An 11,931-nucleotide genomic window follows, 5' to 3' on the forward strand; every position below is an offset into this window, starting at 1 on the left:
GCATCTAGCTATACAATGGCTTAGATTGATGAATATACTAAAGGTAATATTTAGTACTCATTAATACATGTACTAATTAATAAAATTGTAACTTTTTGCTATCACTAATCATCGCTTTATATTTTTTTATCGGTTCACCTAGCTACATTCGCTTCAAATTTTCTGTGGCATTTTTATCTAGTAAATTAGATTTATGATTTGACATTAGATGTTCACTTTGCACTTGTAGAAAGTGAAGAAAATCGATTGATCGATGCAAATCTTTAATTTCCAGAACCAAAGCTTCGAACCGTTGGCTTGGCGTACTTGTGCCTTTGTTGAACGTTTATTCGTTTTTAAAATTACACTCGCAAACTATTTAACTCCCAATTTGGAAGCTGTCAATACGCTTTAGAATGACATATCTATGAATGACATATATTTATTGCATTTGTTTTACTGATTACAAAATGTTTATGTCGTCCCACCAGCCAAAGAAGCTTTGTCAGTGTGGAAACTGCCATAAAGGGGAAAGAGAGACTTGAATGTGTGCTGCATAAACCATGATGTTTTGTTTGAGTTTGTTGCAGTAGATGAATTTGTCTTATTGTATCAGCTAAAACTATGCGAGTGGCCACGACTTGATGAATATTTTTAATAAAACCTTTATGTCGAAATGAAAATATTTTTGCTTGTAAAAATTATATAATAAAATAATATTGTTGAAGATAATGCAAAACATGATTTGCAGAATATTGTAGTGAATTGGATATGGTATATGGATGTCCGCAGAACTGGAAAATGTGAGTTCAAAATCCAGTTTGCAGCAGACTTCTCATCCTTAAAACTCTATCCCTATCTATATTCTTTTCAAAGACGCGGCTTGCTTATTTCACTTCGGTAGTATTCGGTAAGAATACTACTAGTAAGAAACTAGTACGTAGACGGTGTAGGCAATGATATACAGCCCCGCCCCAAGGATAGGCGACGGACATAATGTGGGCGAGACTTATGAGAGGATGTATATCGTTAGTATGGGTAGCTGTGGAACTGTGCTGATACAAAAACCTCGTTCTACATAGTTAGCTTGACAGAATTACCGTAGACCGGTAGAATTGGTAGTCGGTACCCAAATGTTTACACAACATTTGGAGAAAGTGAGTAGAACAAATTTTCAATGTTCGTTATTTGAGGCCTTTGAAACATTCATAATAATGCATCTGTAGCTGGATTTAAAATTTTATTCTAGCCAACATGAGCAAATACAAAATAAGATATATGCCAATAGAGCCGCGTAAGACTAGACTTTTATCGCAAATAGCTGATGTGAATACGAAAGATAGAGACAGGTTGTATAACGCGTGACATCATTTTGGGCAAGTCTGGGTAGGTTTTTGTGGCCTGAGCGTTTTTACCGTGATCAGACTTTTCGATTTTAATCTTCAAATATCTTGGCAATGAGATCGCGTAACACAACAAACAACATATCAGCTGATAGAGAAAAAAAAATGCTTTCTTTTACGATCAACTCAAATTTGACGCAACCACATCTTTAACTAGCCCTAGTTTCTGTGTTGTATAACGTCACATCATTTTACACTACTGCGTCCATGCCCTCCTACTGTTCTATCATCTATCGAATGGAACCGGCATGTGAGCCTCATGTAGTTCCAGTAAGTGATTTAGATTAATCCATTAATTGATTTTATTTTTCTATAAAATGTAGCAATATCAAGCTAATGTAATCTACAAATATGTACTACGCCTTCATAAACCTTCATCTAATATCTAGTTTGTCTCTCTGATGCTGATCTGGCAGATATTAAAGCAGAAAGCGGCAAAGAAATCTGGTTCCCAACTTCTTATAACACGAATCTGCTGCCAGACTTTAATTAAGACTAACAGTTGTGGTGCTAATCTAACAGTCTATCTATTAATCTAATCTGCTAAACTAACAGCAGCACAAAATAATCTCTCTTGTTAGTAGACTTCATGTAATTTCTTTAAAGGTTGACTTGCAACAAAATTCACATTACAGTTATTTGGTATGAAAAGATTCACCATGTCTTACTCTGTTGTGTTGTAGGTGCCACATATGTGGAAATGTGATTACAAGCTCTTAAAAGCTCAAAAACGAAAAGCCGATGAAATGATGATAAAACAGGCGCGTAAGAACAATAGACATGGTTTTATTGAATGCGTGAAGTATATTTGTGAAAATATTTCGACGAATGAGGTTGCATGAAAGTGTAAGCAGAAATCATCTTTCACAACTACGTCACATTTGAGCCATTTTGGAAAGAGAATCCAAACTACAGCGGCCTTGTGTGGCTACGATTAACTGTTCGTTTTTTAATTTTTAAGAGTTTGTAATCACATTCCCACACATTTTGTACCTACAACCCAACATAGTAAGACATGGTGAATCTTTTCATACCAAATAACTGTAATGTGAATTTTGTTGCAAGTCAACCTTTAAGTAGCTGTTTGAATTCTCTAATTTCTGGTTTGGAGTTATTGCATCAGTTTTTTGTGATGCATCTAGTTGCTGTGGAACTTGTCTTTCATCGCTTTCCCTAACCGCATTGTATAATAAGAACACTATGTCACGGACTATTCGCTGATGTACAATCACACACTTCTTTGGTGATTGTCTGTAATAACAATATTCATACTATTAAAAACCCTTCCATGTTTACATCAGCAAATAGTCCGTAGTATAGCCTTCTCATTATACAATGTAGAAATGCAAACAATGAAATACCAGTCCCGCAGCAACTCATGAAAGAGAATATAGATGGAACATTCCAAAATAGGCAACCATCATCGGTGAAGTGGTGCATATTGCGTAGGCTCTCATAGATGCTCAAAGAACCATCGGGAAAAGTTGGACAGCTGCAAATTTTTCCGGTGTACCCGCGTTGCCTCGACAATTCAATAGGTTACAGTGCACATAGTCGGTGAATATTTGTCAAGGGGACAACGTCGACATTTGGTAATATAGTGTAAACAAGCTTTAAGTATGACAATCTCAACAAAATGTTTGCTCGGTAGACCTTCAACAGACCAACAGGACAATCGCCTTAACACACCAACAAGATGGTGACCTCGGCAGGCCAAAAAGGTGGTAGTCTCAGGATAGCAGTAACATCACTGTCTCAGCAGATTAAAAAGACATGTGAAAGTCTGACAGGTGGACACAACTTGAACTTGTTCTGTTCTATCAATTAGGACTTCGCAATGAATAGAAAATATTTCAGCCGTTTTTTGAAGAATTTCATTTGTCTCCTTCTGAATTTCACTAAAAAACAGAGCTGCATGCGATTCAGTGATAAAGCCTAAACCATAAGACAGTCATCGTCGTAACGACTGACAGCAAGAGAGGGAATTTGACTTGAAGCAAACGGAAGCCTAGCAAAAATACCTTTTGCGTTATAACATACATACTCAGAGGACAGACATGACTGTAGTATGACGGAGATGAGAACAGTTGTGCTCGATTGCTAGTCAAATTTCCTTTCATGAACACAACATACAGCCATTCACTTCAAACCTACAGTGAACATGTCTGAGTATGTCTCACCATATCAAACCTACAGAGAACATGTCTGAGTATGTTTCACCATACCAAACCTACAGAGAACATGTCTCAGTGTGTCTCACCATATCAAACCTACAGAAAACATGTCCCAATGTGTCTCACAATATAAAACCTACAAAGAGAGAACATGTTTACGTATGTTTCACCATATCAAACCTACAGAGAACATGTCCCAGTATGTCTCACAATGTCAAACCTCCAGAGAACATGTCTCAGTATGTCTCACCATATCAAACCTACAGAGAACATGACCAAGCAAACCTACAGAGAACATGACCCAGTATGTCTTACCAATGATATGCAGCCCCCAAGGATAGCCAACGGCTATCATATGGGCGGGGTTTAATGATGGAGCTCTGTTATGATTATGCTAGCCTGGGTTTCGGAGCAAACACAACCCTCGCGGGGCGGTCGTGTTGCCTTGTTAGGTTTTGGAAAACACGACTCGCTGTTATCGTTTCATTAGCTCATTCAATCAGTAGACCCCGCGGTTCACAATAGCAAACCTTGAATTTCTACAATGTAGGGGTGATACCTAATCAAAATAATGGATCCATGCAAAATAAAACATTTCAAATTACCTACTTTTAGTAATTTTTGAATTGGAAAAAGTCGTGGTATATGCTTAAAGTTGAATTTAATTTACCCGAAATTACCCGAACAACGGCTTTTTTCCCTAGTTTTTGATTGATATTTTGTCACCCCTAATATAAAATGACAAAGTCATTTATCGTTCTCACATTGTTTTACCTGGCCAATAAGATGGGACAGTAGGCAAAGCTGTGCAGTGTAGTTTTCATACTCAACATCTAAATACAAAACCGAATTTTGGCTATTTTACGATTGTGACTATTAATATCACGAATTCTTGCAAATGGCAACTAACTGATCATAATGGTGACAATATTGGGATACTATATTTATTTGACAACAAAATGAATTCTACAAATAAGTAAAATAACCACTATAGTTCATAATATTTGTAAATTTACAAGGGGCTTTATTCAGCATATTTGTTTGTTCGGGTGCCGTGTTCGGGTTCATCCCAACATAGCTCCATCATTAAACCCCGCCCATATGAGAGCCTTCGGCTATCCTTGGTCTTACCATACCAACAGTAGAAAAGGATATTCTTCTTACAGAAATCTATGCTAACACCTGTGTACTATCAATAAAGTATTCCAGCTGACCACACTTCCACCAATCACATCACAAATTCTTTAAAAATATTGCCTTATCCCAAACTTGCTCATTTGTGTTACAGGTTTCAAAATTCTGCATAAACTATGCCTAGAATATTTGTATACATAGTTATCCTTCCATACATATCACAAACATCGTTTTCTATTCCGTGACACCAACATACTAAATCCACCATCACATGTTTCAGTCTATGAACTTTGGGTTACTACAACCTACAATTCACTATCATGACTCTACAATACTATTAGATTAGCACCATTTAAAACACACTTTTTCAACTCACTCAATAATTACTAATTTCTGTTTTCTTATTGCATGTAATGAAAAACATCATTTAGTTGATGATCAAAAAAGTCAATGATAAGTTATGTGTACATCACCAGCAACTACCACACAAGAACATATCCATCAACTAGCTAGTTCCGACAGCATATTTCAAGTTTGGAACTGAAAATCCTGACAGAACTGTGCTTACCACCTCTGGTCTTGGGTTCAGCCAGCCCGTTACTCTGTATTTGACTGCTACGCTTGTCTTTGCTACGAAACTTTAGCATCTTCAACCACTATGTTTATACAGCTGAAATGTTGAGTCCAGAATGATAATCATCTAGAAGCAATTTCCATTATGTTTGTCAAAGTTCGACCTTCAGCACATCGTTTTCAAAGAAAGTAGACATAAACACTAGTGAATCTCTGACAGCATTTACAGATCTTGCTCAGCAAGGCAGGTAGGTAGAGCAGCGTAATCCAATCATAAAGAACAGACACGTCTCCTCTGATTACATGCACCGTGTCTGCTTAGCATAATCTCTGCCATCTAATTCATCCACTGATTTTATTGGTCGCTAATGACTGCCGCTTCACTGCCATCGAGCCATGAGTAATAACGCAGCGATATAGCAAGCTACTAGAGGAAAAGTGTCAGTGAACGAAAAACCAGTTTGTGTTTTATCAATATCTTATTATAACCTAATATAATAAGACTATATAATTATATAAGAGTTAGGTTATTGTGGTCAAACTGAGTCACTTTTGTCACTATTGTAGCAGATTGCATAGAATCTAGAAATCCTGTTATATGAAAGCATTCAGGCACGTTTAGAGTCACAAGACTTTTAAACAATGAAATACACTAGTAAGTAGGTTCTCGGAGGTTGAAATTACGTCATTGCTCACGGATATAAACTAGAAGAAACTAGTCGGTATTCAGGATTTTTAGACAGGTGAGTCAAGTTGTGGAACACAATCATCCACTGGAAAAGCCTTGCGATCAGATAGTCATTTCATGACAGCTATCACAAAGGTTTGGCTTTGTAACACAGAGAACTGGGAATGAATGCAAATCGCTCGCTTGTTCACTTTTAAGTTAAACTTGGAACATAAAGAGTCTCATGCAAGACAGATAAGGTTTAAGGCTCGGAATTAGTACGAAACCAAAACTACTAACTATCGTCTGCCCAACCTAACAATCCAATACTGTGCTTGAAGGGAAATCGACTATCATGTTTTCTCTTCTTAAATCTGCATCAGGCATGATCTAAAGGTTGACTACCTTATGGAATAAGTGCGATGTTCACATGCTATCAAATTGGGCCAGCCAGTGTGGAGAATTCAACCATCTTGCTTAAGCATGCCCAATGTTACGCCCTTTTAAATCAGCTCTGCCAATTACAATAAACCAAGAATAGACCCTGTATCCACTTCAACTAGCCATCTTGCAAAATGGAATACAAGTGTAGACAATTTCTAATTACCACAACTACACATTCGCTGCAACATCGTTCGAGTACGTAGAGTGCTAGACATCTGACCACGTGGTAAGAGTGACTTTATTACCATTATGTCAAGACACAAGATGTCTAGCATTATGCGAGTACATCGCCTATGAGGCATCATATACCTGTATAGTGCCTCATGTCTGGTTCCAAAAGTGCAAATGCATTGGATAGGTACATAGAAGATTATGAGAAACACGCTTCTAATGAAACCATGCAAAATATTAGTCATGATTGGAGGGAATGAGTGAGAGAGACTCAGATGCTAAACGTTCATGTTGCTCAAACCTCAGTTGCTATCAGCGAAACAGTTATAGATCTGCAAATTATGTCAACCCCAAACAATTTGCGCGGTGGAAGAAATAAATAACATGCACATGCTCTTATATACGACAGATTTGACGTATGAATTAACTGTGCCACGCATAAGGCAGCAAAAACAAGCGACAGCGCGAGAGGTCGATTGCTTAGCAACAAGGAAACTATCTTATGTTACGTGTCTGAGTAGGCAGTGCGATGAGTCAGCAGTAGCTATGGGATGAGCTGAACTGTTTAAGAGGTGATTACTATGGGAGACCGCATTCCTCCCTCCCCGAGATGAATCATACATATATATCTCATACAAACAAGATATGATGTTTATAAGCATGTACAACAATCCATTGGTCTGTTTAAGACTTTAAGTGGTGCTTTGTGTTTCAAAACTAATTCATATCATCAGGCTATACACATTTATAGATGGGAGTGTTCCAGCTGATTGAACAGACAACTCCAGTATGAAGAACCTAATTAACATAATGCATAGCTTGTTCACAAGGATTGTTCTAGAAAAGCATTTCTGCTGCGAACAATTTAGAATTATTAGGCATCATACAGCGATGTTGAAAACATGCAAATACTGAATGAGGCAAGAACCAGAGGCAAGTTGAACCAACCTTTTTAAAAATGTACCTAATCAGCCCGAAAAAAACAGCAAAAACTCCCATATTTACAGGTCATTGTTTAGATTGGCAATTGTTCTCTCCGAATATTATTCATGCATGATATCAGAAGGAAGTGAAATGCAGTTGAACGAGTACTTACTGACGGACAAAAGCACAAACTTCCGCTTGCAGTTTATAAAATGGCTTTACTAAAATAATTATAGTAATTATGCAGATTAGTTCAAGGTTGATATTCAAGGTCGATATTATCATAAAGCTAGAACATTCTACGCCAACTATGGCCAAATGGCAGTCCCAATCTCTGTTATTATAAGACCAGTGTCTATCCATCTGTCTGAATACACACTTTGAGGTTGTGAAAAAATATTACATCGGTCCGGATTCAAACTTGCGGCATTTGGCTACATAGCGTGACACAGTAACATCTGCACAAGTCAGCCGTGTGGGACAAAGCTCAATAGTTGTGCAGATACCTATTCTCAGTGTTTATCAGCACAACTGACCATCTTTCACAGCAGTCAAGACTGTCAGGGTACAAATTAGTTCTAATCTGTCAATGGGTCTTTTAAATCAGATCATCAAAATACATGTAGGGCCTATATTCTCAAGTAGATTTGCTTTCATTTTAAAACTTTCTTACGTAGATTATTATTTCTTTCTTACGAATAAGATTCAAGGAGGCCATAAATAGAAATACAGCGTGAAAAGCACCATCACCTCATAGAATGAACATCACATGAAAAGCACCATCAACTCATAAAATGAACATCACATGAAAAGCACCATCAACTCATAGAATGAACATCACATGAAAAGCACCACCAACTCATAGAATGAAAATCACATGAAAAGCACCATCAACTCATAGAATGAACATCACATGAAAAGCACCATCAACTCATAGAATGAACATCACATGAAAAGCACCACCAACTCATAGAATGAAAATCACATGAAAAGCACCATCAACTCATAGAATGAACATCACATGAAAAGCACCACAAACTCATAGAATGAACATCACATGAAAAGCACCACCAACTCATAGAATGAACACAGCGATGAGAGATGAATAGAGAAACTCAGCATAGTGAAAAGGCTCTATAATCTTTTAGAATAGTCTGGTATGTGGGAGCGATCCTTTCCTTAAAAGCATCAGCTTGTGTAATCTATATTTCATAAAGACTCCCTGACTGTCATATTAGTAGTAGCATTGACCGGTCACACTTGGAAGTTATTTCATTTTTGCATATTCTTTGCTTATTGTCATTTAAATTATACAAAATACAAATGATATATAGTTTACAGTCAATGTGTAAAATCAGGCATTTATCAACTGACTGATTATACCCATGGACTGTACTTCAACTCTACCAGACACTACTGCTTGACCCTAATTAATACACAAAGTAGCCTCATTAAAGATGTGGTTGCATCAAAAAATTCGATTTAATGAAATTAAGACCCATAAAAGGCTAAAACATCAGCTACAATTTGATGCCATTTTTGTTTTTGTAGACCAACTCTGTCCAGAGATATATGGGTTTGAATGAGGCCCTCTTTTAAAAAGTTCACGTTCCAGCGGGTGCTTCTTTCGTGGCGTCACAAGCAATATATCTGAAAAGAAACCACGAGCGATAAATATGAGGTCGCTCCCTTAGCCAATCATCAGCGCGAAAATTTTATATAGGCCGTAATAAATGTTATCACTCGTAAAACGTGTTGTCTGTGATCTCAAATTTAGGGATTTTACTTTATTACTAAATCGCATGGACATCGATATTTACTAAATTAATTAACATCGTTACTTTAATGAATTACTCGATCGACACATTTTATTGGCGAACAACATACATGTAATAATGCTATTGTAAAATTGCTGTAAAGTTACTGCGAAGGTGACTCCGAGTTTTCTTGGCATCAGGTAGTTAAAGTTTTACGGAGGAAGCTCGGAGAATGGAGGTAAATTTATCTTTTACTTTGAGTCTCCTATAGAGTTTCCTGTTGAGTTTACATTCAGATTATATTTCCCTGTTTGAGGCTAAAATGTAATTTCCTGCGCGTGCGAGATACGTATGTACAGTAAGTTCTAGACGGCTTCTTTTTAATCTTTAGCATCTAGCTATACAATGACTTAGATTGATGAATATACTAAATGTAATATTTTAGTACTCATTAATACATGTACTGATTAATAAAATTGTAACTTTTTGCTATCACTAATCATCGCTTTATATTTTTTTATCGGTTCACCTAGCTACATTCGCTTCAAATTTTCTGTGGCATCTTTATCTAGTAAATTAGATTTATGATTTGACATTAGATGTTCACTTTTCACTTGTAGAAAGTGAAGAAAATCGATTGATCGATGCAAATCTTTAATTTCCAGAACCAAAGCTTCGAATCGTTGGCTTGGCGTACTTGTGCCTTTGTTAAACGTTTATTCATTTTTAAAATTACTCTCGCAATCTATTCAACTCCCAATTTGGAAGCTGTCAATACGCTTTAAAATGACATATCTATGAATGACATATATTTATTGCATTTGTTTTACTGGTTACAGAATGTTTATGTCGTCCCACCAGCCAAAGAAGCTTTGTCAGTGTGGAAACTGCCATAAAGGGGAAAGAGAGACTTGAATGTGTGCTGCATAAACCATGATGTTTTGTTTGAGTTTGTTGCAGTAGATGAATTTGTCTTATTGTATCAGATAAAACTATGTGAGTGGCCACGACTTGATGAATATTTTTAATAAAACCTTTGTCGAAATGAAAATATTTTTGCTTGTAAAAATTATATAATAAAATAATATTGTTGAAGATAATGCAAAACATGATTTGCAGAATATTGAAGTGAATTGGATATGGTATATGGATGTCCGCAGAACTGGAAAATGTGAGTTCAAATCCAGTTTGCAGCAGACTTCTCATCCTTAAAACTCTATCCCTATCTATATTCTTTTCAAAGACGCGGCTTGCTTATTTCACTTCGGTAGTATTCGGTAAGAATACTACTAGTAAGAAACTAGTACGTAGACGGTGTAGGCAATGATATACAGCCCCGCCCCAAGGATAGGCGACGGACATAATGTGGGCGGGACTTATGGGAGGATGTATATCGTTAGTATGGGTAGCTGTGGAACTGTGCTGATACAAAAACCTCGTTCTACATAGTTAGCTTGACAGAATTACCGTAGACCGGTAGAATTGGTAGTCGGTATCCAAATGTTTACGCAACATTTGGAGAAAGTGAGTAGAACAAATTTTCAATTTTCGTTATTTGAGGCCTTTGCAACATTCATAATAATGCATCTGTAGCTGGATTTAAAATTTTATTCTAGCCAACATGAGCAAATACAAAATGAGATATATGCCAATAGAGCCGCGTAAGACTAGACTTTTATCGCAAATAGCCGATGTGAATACGAGAGATAGAGACAGGTTGTATAACGCGTGACATCATTTTGGGCAAGTCTGGGCACGTTTTTGTGGCCTGAGCGTTTTTACCGCGATCAGACTTTTTCGATTTTAATCTTCAAATATCTTGGCATTGAGATCGCGTAACGCAACAAACAACATATCAACTGATAGAGAAAAAAAATGCTTTATTTTAAGATCAACTCAAATTTGACGCAACCACATCTTTAAAGCCCACACACCAGTAGTTGCTATCCTTTGTAACTCATCCAGGCATATCTGCTTCAGGTATTTAACCACAGACAACCTTCACATCCTTATAAAATATTTCATACCATATTCTGATATGGTACTTATTAAAGAAATTAATTTTTAAATGCTAAATGGTATTGAGTTAAACAATATAAAAATGCATGTGATAGTTGACGCTCTACTTGTCGTAAATGACTCTATATCAATCTTTCAGGCAATCTTTCAAACAAATGTAATGATTGCTTCAATAATTTTACAAAATGACTGAGATTTTCAGACTCTTTACACCCTGACTGTAACATACATAGCATAAGTAGATAGCATGCCAGTAGAATAGTAACTAAACCGTGTGCTGCTATACCTACGTATATAGTACTGGAGAGAATGTAATAAGCTCCCAACTCACCCATGGTGCAGATCTACAGAGACAGTTTATCGTAGAGAGAGAGCCCTACAATCCTGTATAATCTAATTCTTCTCTCGGTCATATCTATTGTGCAACCTGTAACAACCATGGCTCAGCAGTTGAACTTGGCATTCAATTAGGAATAGAGCGACGCGCATCGTCATGGAAACAGGAAGGATGCTATGAGAATATGTGAGAAAATGCCAACAGCTTTGATTGATTTTCAATGATCAAAGAAGCGTTAAAATTAACAATTAATTAGAATATTAATTGATGAGTTATCCCACGACCAAACAAGAGTGAAACGATTGATTGGGAGAATTATGATAAATGCACATGTGTACACAACTCCCGA

At 36.8% G+C, this 11,931-nt stretch overlaps 1 protein-coding gene across 1 annotated transcript in view; it reads right to left on the reverse strand.

Moving 5' to 3' along the window:
* The window catches only part of LOC137407861 (sacsin-like), a 218,419-nt gene extending 206,766 nt beyond the window's left edge, over positions 1–11,653 (reverse strand). Inside the window, exon 1 of the mRNA XM_068094241.1 lies at positions 11,577–11,653. Coding sequence (XP_067950342.1) covers positions 11,577–11,580 — 4 coding nt within the window. The 5' untranslated portion in view covers positions 11,581–11,653. The remainder of the gene's footprint in view (positions 1–11,576) is intronic.
* Between the last annotated feature and the right edge of the window lie 278 nt (positions 11,654–11,931).

Source organism: Watersipora subatra, chromosome 11, assembly GCF_963576615.1.
Source record: "Watersipora subatra chromosome 11, tzWatSuba1.1, whole genome shotgun sequence".
Taxonomy (NCBI): Eukaryota; Metazoa; Bryozoa; class Gymnolaemata; order Cheilostomatida; family Watersiporidae; genus Watersipora; species Watersipora subatra.